This window comes from Carcharhinus amblyrhynchos, chromosome 33 (genome assembly GCF_965287045.1).
Source record: "Carcharhinus amblyrhynchos chromosome 33, sCarAmb.v2.hapA, whole genome shotgun sequence".
NCBI classification, from domain to species: domain Eukaryota; kingdom Metazoa; phylum Chordata; class Chondrichthyes; order Carcharhiniformes; family Carcharhinidae; genus Carcharhinus; species Carcharhinus amblyrhynchos.
Window position 1 is genome coordinate 6691126 of NC_137356.1, and position 24427 is coordinate 6715552.

Below are 24427 nucleotides of genomic sequence, written 5' to 3' on the forward strand. Positions count from 1 at the left end.
TGGCATAACCAGTGTTGCTTATATCCCATGATAGAATTTTTAAAAACATTAATTTGGCAGGTGCACAGTCTGGATGGAAGTGGTTGCAGGTTTGGAAGGTGCTGTCTAAGGTGCCTTGGTGAGTTGCTGCAGTCCTTCTTGTAGATTGTACACACTGTTGCTACTGAGTGTTGGTGGTGGAGGGAGTGGATGGTCAAGACGGTGAATGAGATGGTGTTAAGCTTCTAGAGTGTTGTTAGAGCTGCACTCATCCAGGCAAGTGGAAGGTATTCCATCATGCTTTGAGGATGTTGGACAGGCATTGAGAAGTCAGGAGGCGAGTTATCTTCTGCAGGACTTCCACCTCTGACCTGCTGTTATAACTACAGTATTTATATGGTTGGTCCAATTCAGTTTCTGATCAGTGATAACCCTGGGATGTTCAGACTGGAGGATTCAGTGATGGTAATGCTATTGAATATCATGGGGTAATCACAGTATTCTACAGGGCAGAAGAGGCCCTTTAGCCCATCGAGTCTGCACCGATGCATGAAATGCCCTGACCTGCCCACCTAATCCCATTTACCAGTACTTGGCCCATAGCCTTGAATGTTATGGTGTGCCAAGTACTCATCCAGGTACTTTTTAAAGGATGTGAGGCATCCCGCCTCTACCACCCTCTCAGGCAGTGCATTCCAGACTGTCAGCAGTCTCTGGGTAAAAAAGGTTTTCCTTAAGTCCCCCCTAAAACTCTCACCTCTCACTTTTAACTTGTGTCCCCTTCAGTTAAGGGGAACAGCTCCTCCTTATCCAGTCTGTCCATGCCCCCATAATCTTGAACACCTTGATCAGGTCGCCCCCCTCAGTCCAGAGAAAACAACCCAAACCTACCCCACCTCTGTTCATAACTTAAATGTTCCATCCCAGGTAGCATCCTGGTAAAACCCCTCTCCACCCCCTCCAATGCGTTCATGGCCCTCCTGGTTAGATGGTTGTATTTTCTCTGGTTGGAGATGGTCATTGTCTGGTATTTGTGTGGCGCAAATGTTACTTGCCACGTATAAACCCAAGCCTGAATATTATCCAAGTCTTGTTGCATATGGACACAGATTTCTTCAGTATCTGAGGAGTCATGAATGGTGCTGAACATGGTCCAGTCATCAGCGAGCATCCCTACTTCTGACCTTATGATAAAGGGAAGGTCAGTGATGAAACAGCTGAAGGTGGCTGGGCCAGAGACACTACCCAGAGGGACCCCTGCAGTGTTGTCCTCGGATTAGTATTTCCTTAATATTTGATTAATATTTGACTTTCCAAGAGCCACAACTATCTTCAATTGTTCTGTGCGCTCCTACCAGGGAGAGCTTTCCCCTGATTCCTGTTAACTTCAGTTTTTCCAGGCATCTTTTATGCCACACTCATCAGAAGCAGGCTTTGTGTCAAAAGTTTAAAAAATTTATTTATTAATGTCACAAGTAGGCTGACATTAGTACTGCAATGAAGTTACTGTGAGAATCCCCTAGTTGCCGCACTCCGGCGCCTGTTCGGGTACACTGAGGGAGAATTCAGCATGGCCAATGCACCCCAGTAAAAAGTCTGACAACACCAGGTTTTAGTCCAACCGATTTATTTGATAATAGACTCACAAGCTTTCGGGGTTAGTCCCTTCGTCAGGTGAATGGAGAGTTCTGGCCTCAGACAGAGCATATAAAGCACAGACAGTTTAGAGATTACTGATTAGAATGCGAATCCTTACACCTAACCTGCTGTTCAAGCCCTAAAGTGGCCGACAATGTGAGTGGAAGGAGCACTGATCACAGGTTAAAGAGATGTGTATTGTCTCCAGACAGTACAGTAAGTGAGGTTTTGCAAACCCAGGCAAGTCACGGGGGTTACAGATAGTGCGACATGAACCCAAGATCCCTGTTGAGACCGTCCTCATGTGTGCGGAACTTGGCTATCAGTCTCTGTTCAGCGACTCTGCGCTGTCGTGTGTCGTGAAGGCCGCCTTGGAGAATGCTTACCCGAAGGTCAGAGGCTGAATGCCCGTGACCACTGAAGTGTCAATAAGCCAGTCCAACGCCGGCATACCCACATCAATGCACCCTAACCAGCGCTGTGGCAGGAAACCGGAGCACCCGGAGGAAACCTATTCAGACACGGAGAACGTGCAAAATCCACACGGTCAGTGATGCAAGCCAAGGATCGAGCCTGAGTCCCTGGCGCTGTGAGGCAGCAGCGCTAACCACTGCCCTGTCATACCTCACCTTGTAGTAAACAGTAAAGCAATGTTACAGACTTAAACCAAACAATGTGGGTGCAAGAATGTACCAGATTCTGCGCCTGGCACCAGGATTACTGTGGGGCTTTAATGGGACAGTGAATAAGTACACTTGAGTGGGCCCTATTGATCCATATAGAACAGCAAAGCTGCACGTTCAGTTCCTGGTCTGTGCTGCATTGATTCACTCTGAGATTAGCCATGGTATTCCAAAGGTTTTGGCTGGGAATAATCAACCAAGGTTCCCATTCCTCACTGCCATCCAGTGGGCATCACTGGAAGTGCAAGAGTTGAAGGTTGGCTGTGAGTGGTTGCATGGTCACACTGTCTACTTTCAGCTGAAAAGAATGGCTTGACGTACTGAGAAGTCCACCTTGCATCATTGAATCAGAGAGCGCTTGTCCTGGAAGGTAACAGGTGCACTGGGTTTTAAGTTAACAGAGAGTGCCACCCATAAGACATAGGAACAGAATTAGGCCACTTGGCCCATCGAGTCTGCTCCACTATTCAATCATGGCTGATGTTTTTCTCATCCCCATTCTCCTGCCTTTTCCCCATAACCCCTGATCCCCTTTTTCACCAAGAACCTATCTATTTCTGTTTTAAAGACACTCAATGACCTGGCCTCCACAGCCTTCTGCAGACTCTCAGGGGTCAGTAAAGGCGGCATGGTGAACAGTGGTTAGCACTGGTGCCTCGCTGTGCCAGGGACCCGGGTTCAATTCCTGGCTTGGGTCACTGTCTGTGCGAAGTTCTCCCTGTATCTACGTGTGTTTTGTCTGGGTGCTCCAGTTTCCTCCTACGTGGAAGGACGTGCTGGTTAGGGTGCATCGGCTGTGCTAAATTCTCCCTCAGTGTATCTGAACAGGCACCAGAATGTGGCGATGAGGGGATTTTCACAGTAACTTCATTGCAATGTTAATGTAAGCCTACTTGTGACACTGATAAATAAGCTGGCTTTACTTTTGTGACGTTCTTTCTTTCATCCCCCAGGAGCTAACTGCTCGCAGATAGACGCCTGCGCAACGGGCCCATGTGCCAATGGAGCCCGCTGCACAAACTGGAATGGCCGCTACAATTGTACCTGCCCGCCAGGGTTCAGCGGGAAGCACTGCCGCACAGACATCGACGAGTGCAAAGTGCCCAATCTCTGCAAGCAAGGGGGGCTGTGCATCAACACGCCGGGTTCCTATCACTGCCAGTGCCCTGCCGGCTTCACCGGCCGCCAGTGCGAGAGTGTCTACGTCCCCTGTGCTCCATCGCAGTGTCAGAATGGGGGCACCTGCCGGCAAACCGGGGACCTGACCTACGAATGTGCCTGTTTACCAGGTAGGAATTCAACGAAAACTTGTTTGTGGTGGTATAGTTTCTGTGCAGATGTCACAGGTTTATGAGTAAGAGCTTAGCTGATTAATTACCCATAATATGCAGTGATGAACACCGGTGTTTGTTCTCCACAGGTGCCATCTCCCATTCTACTTCATCGGCTATTCCTCTATTTCTTTTTCTCTCATGTTTATCTAGCTTATTCTTAAATGCATCAAGGTAAATGTGCAAGTTTGGAACCCTCAACGAGAGCAGAATATGCCATTAACATGTACTACAACTTATATTACTGCATAATTCAGAGGGTGGCACGATGACACAGTGGTTAGCACTGCTGTCTCACAGCGCCAGGGACCCGGGTTCAATTCCAACCTCAGTCACTGTCTGTGTGGAGTTTGTGCATTCTCCCCGTGTCTGCATGGGTTTCCTCCCGGTGCTCCGGTTTCCTCCCACAGCCCAAAGATATACAGGTCAGGTGGATTAGTCACGCTAATTTTACCCTAGTGTCAGGAGGATTAGCAGGATAAATATGTGGGGTTACGGGGATAGGCCCTGGGTGAGATTGTTGTCAGTGCAGGCTGGATGGGCCAAATGGCCTCTTTCTGCACTGCAAGGATTCTATGAATGTGCAAGTTTGGAACCCGTAACGTCAGCAGAATATCCTATTAACATGGTCGATAATGTATATTTAGTATAATTTCCATATATTCGGTAATGACTTCACTTTCCCCTTACAATTATATTACAGAGGGCTCAGTGTAAAAATGGAAGGAGACCCAGAGTGAACAGACTGAAACCTTGCTGGTCTATGTGCCTGCCCCCATTCTGCTTTCACAAATGATTATGAAGATGACATTGGGGATGAGCATCCTGAACCATTGTAGGGTTGGCTCACTAAGAAAGCCTGTGAGCTCTGGAATTGGCTATTGCCAGTGTGAGATTACTTTCTGGGAACTGCTGCTACTCTCAGCACCGCCTTGTGCATTCCTGTCCACAGGCAGTTCAGAGGAGGTTCACTAGATTGATTCCAGAGATGAGGGGTTTGTCATATGAAGAGAGATTGAACAGTTTAGGCCGATACTCTCTGGAATTTAGAAGAGTGAGGGGAGATCTAATTGAGGTGTACAAGATGATAAAAGATATGGATAAAGTAGACACGGAGCAGATGCTTCCTCTTGTGGGGCATTCTAGGAAGAGGGGTCATAGTCTTAGGATAAGGGGCAGCAAACTTGAAACAGAGTTGAGGAGAAACTACTTCTCCCGGAGAGTTGTGAATCTGTGGAATTCGCTACCCCAAAGTGCGGTGGATGTTGCGACAGTGAGTAAATTTAAGGAGGAGTGAGACATTTTTAATTGGTCATGGGTTGAGGAGTTATGGGGAGAGGGCGGGAAAATGGGAATGAGGATGAAATGGTGGAACGGACTCGATGGGCTGAATGGCCTAATTCTGCTCCTATATCCTATGAACTGATGAACTATCCTCCCCTGGCGGAGACGGTCCGCTCCATACAAAGCTGCCTGTGAGTCAGTTTGTCCCCAGTGACTACCCATCAATGGAATTTAATCATTCCTGTCAGTGCCATCGGACCAGGAATGGTGATTTCAGGAAGATAAAACATTTGATGAAATTAGAGGAGCTCCTATTATAGAGAAATAATAGACACCGGTAAAGAATTCCTCAAAGAATAATCAGAGCGTGAAATATCCAAAATATAGCAAACAATGTAATTATAAATTGTCCTAATTGGTAGCTGAAGTGTGATAGTCCCCAGTAGAGGGGTGGCATGGTGGCACAGTGGTTAGCACTGCTGTCTCAGCGCCAAGGACCCTGGTTCGATTCTGGTCTCGGGTCACATTCTCCTTGTGCCTGTGGGTTTCCTCTGGGTACTCCGGTTTCCTCCCACAGTGGAAAGATGTGCGAGTTAGGTTGATTTGCCATGCTAAATTGACCCTAGTGTCAGGGGGACTAGCAGGTTAAATATTGGGGTTACTTTTATTTGGTGTAACACATCCAAAAGGAAGGGCCAAAGGCAACACTCATGCAGTTTGGCTCACTCCCTGCTTCCCAGAGATATCAGGTACATGGCAATCTGTATCTCATGGGAGCTGAAGGTCGAGTTCACCTTATAACGGAACAAGTGGGCCCATCTTAAAAGTTTATTTATTAGTGTCACAAGTTGGCTTACATTAACACTGCAACAAAGTTACTGTAAAAACCCCCTAGTCACCACCGCTCCTGGCACTTGTTCGGGTTACACTGAGGGACAATTTAGCATGGCCAATGCACCCTAAGCAACATGTTTTTTGGATTGTGGGAGGAAACCGGAGCACCTGGAGTAAAACCCACACAGACATGGGGGGAATGTGCAAACTCACACTGACAGTGACCCAAGCCGGGAATCGAACCCAGGTCCCTGACATTGTGAGGCAACAGTGCTAACCGCTGTGCCACCATGCTACCCTTGTGCGACCGTGCTGTCCATTCCTCCTGAATGCTTCTTCAGCCCAGACTTAAAAGTTTGGACAGCTCTCTCTCAGCTAGCCCATTGGAAGCTGGGTGGTAAGGTGCCGTTTTAATATGCTTTATTCCATTGAATGTGGTGGAATTTTGAAACTCAGCACTTGTGAATACTGTTCCATTGTCAGACACTCCTACTTCAGGTATTCCGTGGGCGGAAAAACCTTGGCATAATCTTTAAATGTAGCTTACAATGCAGGAGAATTCATCTCAAAAACATTCATCTACTTAGAGTGTGCATCAATAATCAGCAGAAGCATTGTGCCCATGAATGGACCAACGTAATCAATATGGATTTGTACCCATGGCCAGCCAGGCCATTCCCAAGGATGCAGCAGGGCTGGAGCAGCCAACCTTTGTTGCGGTTGGCATTGTGCTTGACTCTGTCAGTATCAATGCCAGGCTAACTTCTGGTGAGCATCTTTATCTTTGAGATGCTCGGATGAACATTGCGTAACTCCATTAGAAGCAGCTCTGTCCCTAGGACAGGGATGACTACTCTCACTCCCCAGAATATGACAACTCATTTCATCCTGCGGGTAACAAACGGTTCCATGTCTTCGGAAACTGACTCATTGACCCAACCCTGTAAGTATCTTGCATCTCACTTTGGACAGAAGTGACCCCAACTGATAGATAAGATGCAAGACTGGGTGGAGAAGTGGCAGATGGACTTCAACGCAGATAAATGTGTAGTGGTCCATTTTGGCAGGACCAATGGGATGAAGGAATACAATATCAAGGGTAGGAGTCTTAGCTGTGTTGAAGAGCAGAAGGATCTTGGGTTCCAGGTCCATAGGACTCTTAAATCGGCCTCGCAGGTGGAGGATGTGGTCAAGAAGGCGTATGGTGTACTGGCCTTCATTAATCGAGGGATTAAGTTTAGGAGTCAGGAGGTAATGCTGCAACTTTGTAAGACCCTTGTAAGACCCCACTTGGAGTACTGTGCACAGTTCTGGTCGCCTCACTATAGGAAGGACATGGAAGCTATTGAAAGGGTGCAGAGGAGATTTACAAGGATGTTGCCTGGATTGGGAGGCATGCCTGATGAAGATAGGTTGAGGGAGCTGGGACTGTTCTCCCTGGAGAGACGAATGTTGAGAGGCGACCTGATAGAGGTTTATAAGATGTTGAGAGGAATAGATAGGGTGGATTCTCAGAGGCTATTTCCCAGGCTGAAATGGTCGCTACAAGAGGACACAGATTTAAGGTGCAGGGAAGCAAGTACAGAGGAGATGTTAGGGGTAAGTTTTTCACTCAGAGAGTGGTGAGTGAATGGAATCGGCTGCCGTCGGTGGTGGTGGAGGCGAACTCGCTGGGGTCTTTTAAAAGACTTCTGGATGATTATATGGGATCTAATGGGATTGGGGGTTATAGATAGGTCTATGGCTTAGTAGGTATAGAAGTGATCAGCGCAACTAGTGGGCCGAAGGGCCTGTTTATGCTGTAGTGTTCTATGTTCTATGTTCTAACTGGTCTGTTACCTGATTTGTTTTACTAAGACTGGCAATGTGCCCAAAAAAATTCAATGCCATGGCAATCTCCTGTGGTAGTTGAGCAGCTGTAATACTTTCTTAGAAAGATAAGTGCTAAATACAACTATATTTACTGTGTGTATTCCAGAGTGGCGCTTTAATGTATATTCGTAAATGGGCAGAATTAACATCCAAAGTTAAAGTTTATTTACTAGTCACAAGTAAGGCTTACATTAATACCGCAATGAAGTTACTGTGAAATTCCCTAGTCACCACAGTCCAGCACCTGTTCGGGTCAGTTCACCTAACCAGCACGTCTTTCTGACTGTGGGAGGAAACCAGAGCACCCGAAGGAAACCCACACAGACATGGGGAGAACATGCAAACTCCACACAGACAGTAACCCAAGCCAGGAATCAAACCCAGATCCCTGGCACTGTGAGGCAGCAGTGCTAAACACTGTGTCATCGTGCCGCCCTCCTTGCCGATGTGATTGATGGAATAGCCTTATTGCCTTTAAAAAGACTCAAGAGCAGCTTGTGTTGAGAAACGATGGTAAAATGCCCACCATATAAGTACTGGTGGAATTTCTTGACACCAAAGACTACTGATAATCAATCTTTTTAAATTTGTGAGTGGCCTTCTTTGGCCTCTTCAGAGAGTTCTTGAAACGTAGCTTTCTGGTCTTTCAGATCCTTCGTCCCATTGCATGGGACAACACTGCACCAATGCCATGTGGAGAGGCATTGCAAGCAACATCGGTTCCTTTGAGGGGTCAAGCAAATGCAGCAATTGCTTTACTCTGTTGAAAACTTCTTTCTGGGGAGCCTTCCAGGACCTACACTGGTGCTTCCTGAGCGGAATATGCAAGAGGGCCAATAATGTTAACAGGGTTGGTAAAAATTGTCCGTGGTAATTCACCATTCCCAGAAATGACTTGAGCTGAGGTCTGTTTTTGGGGGTCAGCGCCTCCTTTATGGCCTTGACCTTGTCTTCCACAGTGTGTAATCCGTGTGCATCTACACGGTACCCCAGGCAAGTCACCTCAATAACTGAAAAAATACATTTTTCCTTGAGGCAGACTCCAGCCTTTTGCAATTCCTCTAAGATTGCTAGCTGCTCAACTTCTGTCAGTCCAGTTATGAGAACATCATCAAGGTGTAACGACTCATAACAATTCAAATTCAGTGGTTGAACTCCTTCACTGAAGTACCAATATGTATGCTCACCTATCACAGCACCTGATACTCTTGTGCCAACTTTGATCTTAACTGGCTTCCCACTTACCCAGCGCATTACAGTAATAGGGGCTATCTTGCCCACTTTTATATGAACCAGTGAGTGAATATTTAAATCGTTGGTGCTAGACTCTTCTACATCATATACTGGTATTATTTAATGGGCTACTGGATAGACTTGACTTTTCCTTAAGTAGCCTCTCCTATGATAAAAAACACTCAGCCTCCTTATATCTGCAGAATTCAGGGCAGTGGTTACTTCCGCCTTGGTAACATTCTGCTTCAAACTTTGCTGATTGATTGCCCCTGCTAAATCTTCTTGTCTTATCTATGGCTGAACTCATTCCTCGCCTCGCGGCTACTTCTTCAGTTTGGACACCACTGCCGACTGCAGGTTCCCACTCTAACTGATGAATGACGCCAGCTTGCGCACTCTGTAACTCCCTTGTGCACCATTCTCAGCGCTTTCCATTGCCGACACCTAAATCTCCATTGCACATTTAAGATTTATATCAACCTTTCTGAATAATCTCCAATCTCCTCATTATTCACCCTGTGGACTAACTTGTCCCCTAACACATCATTCAAGGTGACTCCAAAATCACAATACATCAATATTTGGTTCAATTCAGCGCTACAAATGGCAATAGTCTCACCAGGGGCTCTTCCTCATTGAGTTGAACGTGGAACTCTGGAGTATGACTAATTGTTTTGGCTGGAAATTCCACAAGCTCACGGAATGATTTGGAGCTGGGCAAGCTTGAGGCTGTGATACAGCAAATCAGGTTATAAGTTTGGGTTCCACGTGTACTCAGGAGAATTGTCCTTCCCCTTGCCTCCTTCCTGATTTTGTTGGCTTGGAATCGATACCCAAGGCACGGTGCATATTACATTCAGTCCTCTGCGGAGGAGTCAGTCCATCCACAGAGCACCTTGGGAAGCACTCTTTCATTTTCTCAGCTCCATTCAACTCCAATGTAAACTGGATACACACACTGTGAGGATTGTGTTTTTTTATCTTCGTTACCAAATGTAAAGATGCTCGTCCACCAATTTAGGTAAAACACAACTTGCTTATTTACAGGTTAAGACTACACAGAGGCTTCCACCCTCATGGCTGCGATCAGCTCCTGAGAAGATTCTGAATATCAGGGCGGCATGGTGGCACAGTGGTTAGCACTGGTGCCTCACAGCGCCTGGGATCTGGGTTCAGTTCCGCCTTGAGTTACTGCCTGTGTGGGATTTGCACATTCTTCCTATGTCTACATGAATTTCCTCCAGGCGCTCTGGTTTCCTCCCAGAGTCCAAAGCTTTTGCCCTGTAGTGTTCCAAGATGTGTAGGTTAGCCATGGGAAATGTGTGGAGTTACAGGGATAGGGCGGGGAAGAGGGTCTGAGTAAGATACTGTATCAGAGAGTCGGTGCAGACTCGATGGGTCAAATAGTCTTTTCTGCACTGTTGGGATTCTAGATGCTGTGACCCTGCTCTCTGATTGGTTTCCTGGTCTGCACATTGATCCTAAAAGGGCCAATCACCACAGGGGAAAGAGAGTCACTGACTTTAAGCAGGAATCCTGGAACCTTCTCTCCTTCTGTCCTAGGATAAGGAGGTTAATTGCAAAACTTCCTAACGCATGTACACAGGCGCACACATGCACACACGCACACACACACAAACACACAGACAGACAGACACACGTGCATACACACCAGGTGCATGCAGGCACACGCACACACAGACACATACACACAGACACGTACACACACACATACAGGTGCACATGCACACACACATACTCATGCATACACGCACGCACATACGCACTCACAGACACACTCGCGCACACACACCCACACAAGTGTAAGCAGATAGGCACGCACACACACCTGCACACAAGCATGAATGCACGCACACGCACACCAGCCCATAACCCCAACATCACAGACTGGAAGTAGAACCTTTAACTTCTTCCCTGTTCTTTGGATTGTAACTTCACAACAGTATCTCAGTGAGCTGCATGGGGAACTTCACAAGGACAGTATTGCTTTAGCCAGTCAGTGAATACTGGGGGAATGTCACAAGGACAGTATTGCTGTAGCCAGACAGTGAGTACTGGGGAACTTCACAAGGGCAATATTGCTTTGGCCAGTTTCATTTTGCTGTAGCTTTTTAATGTCCCTGGCCCTGTATCAAATAGTTATCATGGAACTTTAGAAAGTCTGGAGAGGGAATAACAGAGAGGATCCACTTAATGAGGGCTATCAATTCAATTCTGATCCTTCAAACTTAAACCAGAAGTACACCCAGTGATCAGCTATTCTCTATTACGTGCCAGGCATACTTTTTACTTGGCCCAATGTTACGCTATAGAGTGGGCACAAATTTACCTTGTTCTAAAACATGAACTGCCCTTGTAAAATCTGTTGATGACTAGTCTGTTCTTGACATTGGCTGAAGCAACCCAGATGAGACACAGGCGTAGCAACAAGACAGAAACCTCTTGGACTTTTCCTGTTCCTTGGTATTCTTGTACGGGACAAGCTTTGAACTTGGAGGTGATGCCATACTGATCCCCAAGAGGAACCAGCGAGTTGGCATAGAAATGCCACATGTTTAAGGCTGGTTGCAACCAGGGCGATGGGGGTCAGAATTCCATGCCAACATTAAGGTCAAACAGGAAACGTGTGATGGAGATCAAAGTGTGATTGGTGCTCATATATTAGAGGTCACAAGTTCAAGTTAGATTATTTTCTTCAAGATTTTTTGTTGTTGTTTCTGAAAAGCAAATGACTACCTGGCGACAGGCCACCACTTCCTGAATAACTGAGTGGGGATATTTTTGTCAGATGTCAGATTCTTTTCATGTTCATGGATTTTGACAGGAAATGGTTTTCTATGGGACAGGAAGCAATTGGAAGTATTTCAAATCAAATACACTAAATTAACGCGAGTCAGTCAGAGAGCTGTGGCACAGGACAAAAAAGCAGATAAAGAAATTCCCACTGTAGCCTGCTCTCCCCTTGTGTGATACACAGCTTCAAACAACTCCAGAGATCAGTGCATCATCTGTTAAAATGGTACAGACACAATATGGGATCTATGGGTGAGTGCGCCAAAGTGTCTGGATAATTTATATATAGCCCAAGTAGTAACTGAATTGCAAAATTTAGAATCATAGAATCCCTACAGTACAAAAGAAAGCCATTCATAGAAACCCTACAGTGCAGAAGGAGGCCATTTGGCCCATTGAATCTGCACCGACCACAATTCCGCCCAGGCCCTATTCCTGTAACCCCACTCATTTATCCTGCTAATCTCCCTGACATTAGGATCAATTTAGCATGGCCAATCAACCTAACCCATGCATCTTTGGACTATTGGAGGAAACCGGAGCCCCCGAAAGAAACCCGCGTAGACATGGGGAGAATGTGCGGACTCCGCACAGACAGTGGCCTGAGGCAGGAATTGAACCCAGGCCCCTGGTGCTGTGCGGCACCAGCGCTAACCACTGTGCCACCGTGCAGCCCTGTTTGGTGGTTCAGTCCCAAATCGATGGAAAGATTGGCTGATGAGGGGAGATTATGTACATTGGGGATGTTCCCATTGGGAAGGTTGAGAAGATAGACAATGTCCACTTGTTCCGCCACGCCCAGAATAGTAGGACTGAGGGTATGCTCTTGAAAGGACAATTTGAAAAGCCCAAGGGGAGCGGGGGAATTGTAACCCAAATTCACCTTTGGGAAACTGAAGACTTTTGAGTGCAAGTCTGGATTCACCCCCGTCAACTGAGTTACTCCCCAGTTGATACAGAATGACATCCAGCTGGATTGTATTATTGGATTGTATTATTGGCCTTTTCCCACCCCAATCCCATGGCTTTCCTAAGTTTAAAGTTTAGTTTTTAGTGTCACAAGTAGGCTTACATTGACACTGCAATGAAGTTACTGTGAAAACCCCCTAGTTGCCATACTTTGGAGCCTGTTCGGGTACACTGAGGGAGAATTTAGCACAGCCAATGCACCTTAACGGATATGTCTTTCAGACTGTGGGAGTAAACCGGAGCACCTGGAGAAAACCCACACAGACACAGGGAGAACATGCCAACTCTGCACAGATGTTGACCCGAGCCGGGAATCGAACCCGGGTCCCTGGCGCTGTGTTAAAATTATTTCTAGCTCTGTGGTATCAAGTAGGGAATTCAGAAATAACTTATTTGCCCAGAGTATATCGAGAAGTGGAACATGTTAGCACGGGGAATGGTTCCAGTGTATAATACAGGTGCATCTGAGTGAGGTTATTTAACTATATGATGAGAAGGGAATAGAAGGATTAATTGCTGGATGTAGATGAGAATTGCAGGAGTTTCCAATGGCGTTTAAATGGAATGAATAACCTGTTCCATGTTATGTAATGTAACCTTTATTATGAGTGAAGGCTGTACAAAGTCTATGTCCAGTCGCCCATAGTCTTGTATTTGTTTCTTGTAGATTTTAAGATGTGTAATGTCGATAAGTGAATATTTACATAATCTCAATTACTATTAGGATTCAGGAAGCTTATTCCTTGTTTCATTTTCCTCCTCATCAGGTTTTAAGGGACAGAACTGTGAAATTAACATTGACGATTGCCCTGAACACAAGTGCATGAACGGAGGAACCTGCGTCGACGGTGTAAACACCTACAACTGCCAGTGTACACCTGAGTGGACAGGTATTTCACCAGAAACAGAAGTACCTCTGCTTTTGCCTCATAGCATTAACTATAACTGCTGTGGGGCTGAAGACAAGAACTGTAAACCTTATTCCTTATTAAAACCAAATTAGCTCCAATGTTGTGGCAAGGAGGAGTTTTCATTTATATAGCAACTTCCACATTCCTCCAGATGTCCCAAAGCTTTTTGCAGTCAATTAAGTCCTTTAACCAAGAATTAAAAACTACTGGGAATGCCAGCAGGCCAGGTAGCATCTGTGGGAAAAAGAGAAATTTTGAGTATGGACCCTTTATCAAAACCGGATTATGTTGAGATAAAGTGTACGATGCAGAAAATGGGGTAGTCAATCTGTGCAGGGCAAGATGCCACTTAAAAAGAAAGTGATAAATGACCAGTCAAGGCTTTGGAGAGGGTACAGAAAAGATTTACCAGGATGCTGCCTGGTATTGAGGGCATTAGCTGTGGGGAGAGGTTGGAGAAACTTGGTTTGTTCTCACTGGAACAACGGAGGTTGAGAGGCGACCTGATAGAAGTCTAGAAGATTACGAGGGGCATGGACAGAGTTATAGTTAGAAGCTTTCTCCCAGGGTGGAAGAGTCAATTACTAGGGGGCATAGGTTTAAGGTGCGAGGGGCAAAGTTTAAAGGAAATGTACAAGGTGCGTTTTTTTTACACAAAGGGTGGTGGATGCCTGGAACTAACTACTGGGGAGGTAGTGGAAGCAGGTGTGATAGTGACTTTTAAGGGGCGTCTTGACAAATTCATGAAGAGGATGAGAGTAGAGGGGTATGGTCCCCAGAAGGGTACGGGTTTTAGTTCAGTCGGGCAGCATGGTTGGTGTGGGCTTGGAGGGCTGAAGGGCCTGTTCCTATGCTGTAATTTTCTTTGTTCTTTACAGACTGTTTTAGCTGTTGGCTGAGAGATAAATGTTGTGATGTGGAAATGCCGGCGTTGGACTGGGGTAAACACAGTAAGAAGTCTCACAACACCAGATTAAAGTCCAACAGGTTTATTTGGTAGCAAAAGCCACTAGCTTTCGGGCCTCTGACCCTTCGTCAGGTGAGTGGAGATTTCTGCACTCTCCACTCACCTGACGAAGAGTCAGAGGTCCAAAAGTTAGTGGCTTTTGCTACCAAGTAAACCTGTTGGACTTTAACCTGATGTTGTGAGATAAATGTTGGCCAGGACACTTGGGAGAATGGCACCTCTGACAGCTTTATGCTGCCCACAACACTCTGCCATGAACTGTGCCAATGTAGAAAATATAACAACCTACATTTCCTGTGTTCATCACTGAGGTTTTCTATATGTGGAAATTGTACCTGCCATACAAAAGCTGACTAAGAATAAAAATGGACAGACCAGCCTGTCTCGACCTAAGTGGCAAATCGGATAAAGTCACACGCTGCAAGATTCAATTCACTGACATCTAGGGACAACACTGGGAGAGCTTGCCCACAGACAAGTCGAGCACTTTCATATTCGTAGTGTCACACCTCAACGTCAATGTCCCAGACCTCTTCATCACCATCTAAGGATCGTAAGAAGTCTCTCAACACCAGGTTAAAGTCCAACAGGTTTATTTGGAATCACGAGCTTTTGAACTGCTGTTCCTTCATCAGGTGGGACCCATCTCATAATGAAGGAGCCTAAGATTCCACAAGCTCGTGCTATCAAATAAACCTGTTGGACTTTAACCTGGTGTTGTGAAACTACTTACTGGACCATCAGTCTCCAAACAGTCTGTCTTGGAGTGCAAACTTTTCACCTAATCTGAGCCCAACAATGTAGCTCAACCCTAGGTTTATCTGACCGATGGGACAATTCCATTTCCCACACCCAGACATTTTTTACAAAGCGCAGAAACAAATTACTGTGGACAGGGTGGTGGGGTGGGGGGGGGGGGGGGAGGGGGGACTTTCCCAGCCCGCTGCGACGGGAATCATAGCGAGTGAGATGAAAAATTCAGCACACCATGAAAAGATCCGTTGATCTCAGGCAGGAACTTCCAGCCTTAGGGCGAGCGCGGCTGGAAAATCCCGTCCGGGAAATCTGAAATTAAAACGTTTTAGGTGTTGACCATTGGGTCAGATTTTTCTCCTCCAATCCTGTTGGACAGTTATTGTAACTCTGTTTCTCAGTCTGCCAGTGTTGCCTGGCCTACCAAGGGCTTTTCAGTATTTTCTGCATTCAGCCTTCTGATGGAGTCTAACTGAGATTGCAGTTTGGAGGCAATGTTCTTTACCACTAAGAGTGAAGTAAATAAGAAAGACTGAAGGGTGAGCTGTTAGGGGTCCTTAGAATTATGAAGGGTTTCAGTAGGGTTGGTGTAAGGAGATGTTTGCATTTGCAAGGAGACCAATGGGCCATCAGCCTGAGATGGTCACAGTGGCACAGTGGTTAGCACTCCTGCCTCAGAGCACCAGGGACCCCGGTTCAATTCTGGCCTCTGGCCACTGTCTATGGGGGGTTTGCACCTTCTCCCCGTGTCTGCACAGGTCTCCTCCGGTTTCGTTCCATGGTCCAAAGATGTGCGGTTTAGGTTGATTGGCCATGCTAAATTGATCCTAGAGCCAGGGGGATTAGCAGGGTAAATATGTGGGGTTATGGGAATAGGGCCTGGGTGGGATTGTGGTTGGTACAGATTCAATAGGCTGAATGGCCTCCTTCTGCACTGTATGAATTCTATGAAATTGAGAGGAAGCACCAGGTTAAAGACTGTGGCCTCCCTAAACATTCGCTATTGTGAAATTCTCTGGTGAGGCATATCCTGGGCGGCACAGTGGTTAACACTGCTGCCTCATAGCGCCAGGGACCCGTGTTCGATTCCCGGCTTCGGTCACTGTCTGTGTGGAGTTTGCATATTCTCCTCGTGTCTGCGTGGTTTCCTCCCACAGTCTAAAGATGTGCGGGTTAGGTTGATTGGCCATGCTAAAATTGCCCCTTAGTGTCCTGAGAGAACTAGAAGGTTAGAGACATTAGCGAGTAAATATGTAGGGATGTGGGGGTAGGGGCAGGGTAGGATTGTGGTCGGTGCAGACTGGGTGGGCCAAAGGGCTTCTTTCTGCACAGTAGGCTTTCTATGATTCTAGCAGTTGGGCCGAATGAATTACATCTGTCCTCTAAGTGCTATGTTATTTGGTGACTTAGATGTTAAGTCAAGAGTTCTCATCTATCACTGGACTGGATTGAGACAGAGCCCAGAAACAAAGATATGTTTTACGACAAGGATAGATAAATTTTTGAACAATGAAAGAATTAAGGGCTATGGTGAGCGGGCGGGTAAGTGGAGATGAGGCCACAAGAAGATCAACCATGGTCTTATTGAATGGGGAGCAAGCTTGAGGGGCCAGATGGCCTACTCCTGCTCCTAGTTCTTATGTTCTTATCCTAGCTTTCTGCAACTTCCAACTTTTTTTTAAACTTGGAATAATCTGAAAACCTGACTGAGAAGTACGAATCCCCATTGCCTCTGCAACCTCTAACCCTTTGTGAACACGTCTCTTCCAGGTCAGTTTTGCATGGAGGATGTGGATGAGTGCCATCTGCAACCTAATGCCTGCCACAATGGGGGCACCTGCTTCAACACTCTGGGTGGCCACACCTGCGTCTGTGTGAACGGCTGGACAGGCGATGACTGCAGCGAGAACATTGATGACTGTGCCAACGCTGTATGCTTCAATGGAGCCACGTGCCATGATCGGGTGGCATCTTTCTTCTGCGAATGCCGCATCGGAAAGACAGGTAATCACCCAGGCCAGCATTTGACCCTGAGCACCCTCCATAAATACCTGGTTCATAGAAACTAGAAGCAGGAGTAGGCCATTTGACCCTTCAAGCCTGCTGTACCATTCGTTATGGTCATGGCTGAACATCAAATTCAACATCCTGATTCCCCCATATCCTTTGATCCCTTTAGCATCAAGAGCTATATCTAATTTCTTCTTGAAATCACACAATGTTTTGGCCTCAGCTACTTCCTGTGGGAGTGGATTCCACACATTCACCACCCTCTGAGTGAAGGAATTTCTCCCTACCTCAGTCCTAAAAGATTTACGCCTTATCCTCAAACTGTGATCCCTAGTTCTGGACTCCCCCACCATTGGGAATATTTTTTCTGAATCTACTCTGTCTAACCCTGTTAGAATTTTAAACATTTCTATGAGATCCCCTCTCACTCTTCTAAACTCCAGTGAATATTGTTTCCTCAGAAGGAACTCTTCAAATGCAGACAATAAGAATATAACAAAACTTACTCCAACTTATAAATCAAAGACAGGATTTAATAAAGAAACTTCATTACTCCAAACCTGGGGCCTCGCTCTGGGCCAATCCAAGCTCCCCACAATTCCCAGCAGGTTTTCATTTATAGTGAGTCAGTGGACCATCACATCATTCTGTCATTGGTTCTATGGTTTACTGGGTCAGCTGACCCTTACAGCTTGTTACTATTGGTCACATTACATCCAATACAAAGTTGTCACCGGTTACATTCTAACAAACATAATCCTAACCGACTTAGTCTCTCCTCACATGACAGACCTGCCATCCCAGGAATCAGCCTGATAAACCTTCGCTGCACTCCCTCTATAGCAAGGACATCCTTCCTCAGATAAGTTTCCTTAAGTCATTCTCGGAAAATGGGCATCGCTGGTAAGACTGGCATTGACTGACATTCCCTAGTGGCCCCTTGAAAAGATGGCACTGGCTACCTTCTGGAACCTCCACAGTTGATGAGACGTAGGGGTTACCATGGTATTGTTGAGAGGGTAGTTCAAGGATTTTGACACAGTGGTGATGAAAGAATGATGGTACATGTCCCAAGTTGAGATGATGTGCTCTGGGGAGGACTTGGGAGGCAATGGAATTCCCATGCATCTGCTGCCTGTCCTTCAAGGTGGTTAAATAGTCTGTCGTTACAGACACCGACAAAGAATGGGCCTTTTTTGTAAGGTTCTTTTTTTGGTAAAACCACACACCAGTTTGAGAGGTGAGAAAAACAGAATAGTAACTCAGTGTCTGCAGTAATATTCCAAATCTTTAGGCAGAGTAACTCCTTTGTGTTTGGATAAAAGCAATTACTGTGGATGCTGGAATCTGAAACCGAAAAAGAAAATGCTGAAAAATCTCAGCAGGTCTGGCAGCGTCTGTAAGGAGAGAAAAGTGCCGAAGTTTCGAGTCCCTTAAGAGTCATTTGGACTCAAAACATCAGCTCTTTTCTCTCCTTATAGATGCTGACAGATCTGCTGAGATTTTCCAGCATCTTCTCTTATGGTTCCTTTGTTTTTGATGTGGAGATGCTGGCGTTGGACTGGGGTAAGCACAGTAAGAAGTCTCACAACACCAGGTTAAAATCCAACAGGTTTATTTGGTAGCAAAATCCACTAGCTTTTGGACTTTAACGTGGTGTTGTGAGACTTCTTCTTTTGTTTTTGGCATTGCTTTTGTTGTCTCATTCTTGACTGCTCTGATTGTATGTAGTACCAGGTAACATGCTCACAATGCCACTGGGTCTTCCCTGCCACACTTAACTGTCCTGTTATCGCCTTGTAGGGCTGCTATGCCACCTTGATGATGCCTGTGTTAGCAATCCATGTCATGAGGGGGCTATCTGTGATACCAACCCAGTAACCGGGCAAGCCATCTGCACGTGCCCCTCGGGATTCACAGGGCCAGCCTGTAACCAAGATGTCGATGAATGCTCAATTGGTACGTATTGTTAATTCTTTATCAATTATGTTTCTTTATGTACAGGTAGAAGGCACTAATTGGGGTTTCACTAGAGCAGGTACAAGCCTGTGGTTGTGTCAGGAGGTGTGCGCTTGTAACGTTTCACACTGTAAATAAAAGTTCAGCTGAGGAAAGATTGGCTCCAGTTTAATCCTTTACCAACTGGCTTTTTTTAAGATACCAGGTGAGGCTGTTCCTTGAAGGAATGGATTGGCCAATGCACCTATGTAAGGATTTATCCCCTTCATGCGGCAGGGTAAAATTGAAGGGGAGTTTTGGAGTTGCGGAACTGTGCAGGGTCTGCACGTTCTCCTCTGGGTGCTTTGGTTTCCTCCCACAGTCCGAAAGACGTGCTGGTTAGGGTGCACTGACTGTGCTAAATTCTCCCTCAGTGTACGCGAACAGGCGCCGGAGTGTGGCGACTAGGGGATTTTCACTGTAACTTCATTGCAGTGTTAAAGTAAGCCTACTTGTGACAATAAATAAACTTAAAATTTAAACTTAAAACAGTGTAGGAGGACATTTGGCCCATCGAATCACATCACGGTGGCGCAGCGGTTAACACTGCTGCCTCACAGCACCAGGAATGCAGATTCGACTCCTGGCTTGGGTCACTGTTGGTGCAGAGTCTGCATGTTCTCCCTGTGTCTGCGTGGGGTTCCTCCAGTTTCCTCCCATAGTCCAAAAGACGTGCTGGTTACGTGCGTTGGCTGTGCTAAATTCTGTCTCAGAATACCCAAACAGGTGCCGGAGTGTGATGACTAGGGGATTTTCAGTAACTTCACTGTAGTGTTAGTGTAAGCCTACTTGTGACATTAATAAATAAACTTAAAACTTAAATGTTAAGTTGTATCTTTTCAAAAAACCCTCCCATTTCATTCCAGAAAATATTAAACTCAGAAACTTGATGATTTTTAAATAATTGATGAGCTCCAGGTCTCCATGCCCCACACGACATCCACCATGCCCTCCCCGACCAACACTGACATCCTATTCCACAGCAAGTCAACCAATGCAACCCTGTCCTGATCTTCAAAGCTCTCCATGGTTTTTTGTCACCTGGCTGCCATTACAGGCACCACAAGAGACAACAAGGGTTGGACATGGGCCAAAAGAAAAATGACAAAGCACGAAGAAGAGGGGACAAGTCCTGTCTCTGTCCGACCCCAAAAACCTAACTATATATGTGACACGCCCAACCGGGTCCCCCAATGATGCACAGCCAACGAAAAGGAAAGAAAAAGACAAACGGAGAACACGGAAAAAGGAGTAGAAAAGAGACAAGAAGACAACAAGCCACGAGATAAAGGCATGGCATCACAGGGGGCAAAAGGGTTGGATGTCGGCAAAAAAGAAGTAGCAGAGCACAAAGAAAGGGGACATGTCCTCTCTCTCTGTCCAATCCCAAAAACCTAACCCTCTCTGGCCTTGTGTTGCAGTCCCCTACCCTGTGCCTATTTGACTCGAGTCTGCTGTGAAAATGCAAACCACGTGAATGATGGGAGAACTGGAGTGGGTCTTGAACCTGGGGCTTTTCAGCCCAGAGGTGGAAGTATTGGCCTTTCTCAATTTCAGCTCCTCACGCTCTACTCTGTGGCACCATCAGCTGCCAGCTTTGTGCGTTCTGCATACTGGAGTGTGCTTGGGCTAGGCTTGTACTCCTATGAGTGTTGTGGGTCATGGTAATGTAATTCAAGTGTTTGGTGAAGTTGATGGTTTCGCTCTACTCAATGTCCGTTAATTTGGGACTTCAGAACAAGGTTGCAGAACCTGAAATTAGAGCAAATTCACATTTCTTCACATATAGGGTAGTGGAAATCTGGAACTCTCCCCAAAACTGAAGGCTGAATGTCAGTTGAAAGCTCATTACTGATAGATTTCTCTGAGACAAATGTATTAGTATTTAATGAACCAAGGCAGGTACAGGTTTGATGGGCTGAGTGGCCCCATTCCATACTGTAGAGATTCAATGATTTTAGGGTAAATGGAGGTTTAATCTGATTGAATAATGAGGGCTTAATGGCCTAATCATGGTTTATCTGAGCCTGTATATTTCTATGCCCTATGAAATCTTTTGTGTTCCAACAAGGCACACTCCAGGCCAAGGTTTGAACACAAAATAAAGACTGCACTGCAGTGCTGAGGGAGTGCCGCACTGTCAGAGAGTCAGTACTGAGGGAGTGCCGCACTGTCAGAGAGTCAGTACTGAGGGAGTGCCGCACTGTCAGAGAGTCAGTACTGAGGGAGTGCCGCACTGTCAGAGAGTCAGTACTGAGGGAGTGCCGCACTGTCAGAGAGTCAGTACTGAGGGAGTACTGCACTGTCAGAGGGTCAGTACTGAGGGAGTACCGCACTGTCAGAGGGTCAGCACTGAGGGAGTGCCGCACTGTCAGAGATGCTGTCTCTGCCTCCAGAAGAGGAGAAAATGAGTAGCGGTGAAGTTCGGTTTGGGGCAGGAACAGAAACAAAACGACTCAAGTTTCCTTTGTGCTTCCTGCTGCCCAACACTCAGAGGGAGTTATTATCTTCAGACTGTGAGCTTCAATGCAGATTTACATTTGAGAAAGGTCCACACAGACAGCGAGACAAAAAATTAAAGGAAAATCACACAGACGCTAACGGTTTGAAGCTGTTGTGATGGTGCAGGGAGCGAGTGGAAAGGTATCGTTTTAAGAGATGGATAGAAAAAACATTGCAAGATAAATTTCAACAAGTGCTGGGAGCTGGTGATGAGGAGGGATCGAGAGACAGGATATGTGCTCAGAATTTTAATATCTTTCAGGGAAGATGTTGAGACCCAGGCACTATCTGCCATCTTGGGTAGACATAAAGGATTGTATGGAATCGATATTATGAAGGTGGGCAGGCGGAGTTATCACTGGTGTCCTGGCCAATATTTATCACTCACTCAACATTGCACAAACTGGGGTCTGAATATCATTACACATCACAAAATCATGCTCATAGAATCCTCACATTGCAGAAGGAGGCCATTTGGCCCATCGAGTCAGCACTGACCACAATTCCACCCAGGCCCTATTCCACATTCACCCTGCTAATCTCCCTAGGGTCAATTCAGCATGGCCTGTGCATCCTAACCAGCACACCTTTTTGGACTATGGAAGGAAACTGGAGCACCTGGAGGAAACCCAGGCAGACAAGGGGAGAACACGCAGACTCAGCACAGACAGTGACCCAAGCCAGGAATTGAATCCGGTTCCCTGGCGTTGTGAGGCAGTGGTGCTAACTACTGTGCGTCAATTGGCTATAATGCACCCTACATTAATCATCTCATACAATCATTCGGTCCATCATGCCTGAATTGGCTGACATGTCTGCATTGCGCTGGATCCCACTTTTAGACTCTAGCTCTGTTAACCTTGTACTTCACGGATACATCTTTTTTAATTCAGTTGTGAGGCATGGCATCGCTGGCTGGCCAGCATTTATTGCCCATCCCTAGTTGCCCGAGGTCAGTTGAGAGTCAACCACATTGCTGTGGCTCTGGAGTCCCATGTAGGCCAGACCAGGTAAAGACGGTTGATTTCCTCCCCCAAAGGACATTAGTGAACCAGATGGGGTTTTCCGAAAAAAGTTCCAGGGTTGTCAGTCGATTCTTAATTCCATATATATTTTCTATTGAATTCAAATTCCGCCATCTACCGTGGCGGAATTTGAACCTGGGTCCCCAGAACATTAGCTCAGTTTCTGGATTAATAGTCTAGCAATAATACCACTGGGCCATTTGATTAGTTTTTAAATGTGGTGAAGGTTTCTGCCTCTACTACTCTTTCAGGCAGTGCGTTCTAGATTCCCACCGCTCTCTGGGTGAAAAAGGTTTCCTTCCATTTTCTCTCTAAATCCTAACTCTCTTGCTCCCTGAGTGTGGAACTCTAAGAGGAATAGGGTTTTCGTACTCGCTCTGGCTTGATCTTCAACACTTTAATTATGTCTCAATTCCAGCAACCCATAACTCAAATTCTTTTCAAAGGTATTTAATTGCCTCTTCAATATGCTCAATGACCCTGAAAGGTGCTACATAAATGCAGGTCTTTCTCTTCTTCATCTTCCTGTTCTCAAACATTGTCTTGCTGTCTTTTCCTGACTACCTCTTCGAATGTGTCGTCAATCTCTTCAGTCTTCGATTATGTTTTTGGTTAGGGTGGTACAGTGGTTAGTACTGCTGCCTCACAGGCCAGCAACCCCAGTTTGGGTCACTGTCTGTGTGGAGTTTGCGCATTCTCCCCATATCTACATGGGTTTCCTCCCACAGCCCAAAGATGTGTGGATTAGGTGGATTGGCCTTGTCAAATTGCCCCTTAGTGTCAGGGGGATTAGCATGGTAAATACATGGGGTTACAGGGATAGGGCCTGGGTGGGATTGTTGTCTCAGTTCAGTTGATTGAGTTCAGACTCGGTGGGCTGAATGGCCTCCTTCTGCTGTAGGGATCCTATGTCTCCTCTCTTCATTTAGAGGCGCTGTTTTTGTAGTTGGTGGACTTGTATGTGAATTATACGGTATGTGCCTAGAATCCTTGCTGCCTTAGCACAGCTCAGAAGTGTCACGAGGCCAGTGAGCTTCACCCGTTTATCTCTTTATTCGTTTATTGTTTGAAGGTGCCAACCCATGTGAACACTTCGGAAAATGTGTGAATACCGAAGGCTCTTTCCAATGCCAGTGTGGAAATGGATACACAGGCCCTCGCTGTGAGACTGATATCAACGAATGCTTATCCATGCCCTGTCAGAATGACGCCACCTGCCTGGACCGAATTGGGGAATTCACCTGCATCTGTATGCCAGGTAAGGAGCCTGATGCAGGAAAAGTTGCTGCCAATTAATGAACAAGTTTCTTTAAAAGGTACTTACTAAGTGGCTTAATTTAGCTCAGTCAGACCAGAATGTGAAAGAACAGCTTGGAAAATGGAGTCACTGAGAAATTGGATAGCAAGTTAGGGTTTAAATCAGGCAGAGTTGCATTTTGTGCCAGAGGTACAGCGGTCAGCACTGCTTCCTCACAGTGCCAGGGAGCTGGGTTCAGTTCCCGGCTTGGGTCATTGTCTGTGTGGAATCTGCACGTTCTCCCCTGTGTTTGCATGGGGATTCCTCCGGGTGCTCCGGTTTCCTCCCACACTCCAAAGATATGCGGGTTAGGTGGATTGGCCGTGC

General features: G+C 46.2%; 1 protein-coding gene across 1 annotated transcript in view; it reads left to right on the forward strand.

Moving 5' to 3' along the window:
* notch3 (notch receptor 3) overlaps positions 1-24427 on the forward strand; it is a 209319-nt gene that overhangs the window by 99512 nt on the left and 85380 nt on the right. The window contains exons 4-8 of the mRNA XM_080216675.1: positions 3254-3589; positions 13405-13527; positions 17039-17272; positions 19082-19237; positions 23876-24061. Coding sequence (XP_080072801.1) covers positions 3254-3589; positions 13405-13527; positions 17039-17272; positions 19082-19237; positions 23876-24061 — 1035 coding nt within the window. The remainder of the gene's footprint in view (positions 1-3253; positions 3590-13404; positions 13528-17038; positions 17273-19081; positions 19238-23875; positions 24062-24427) is intronic.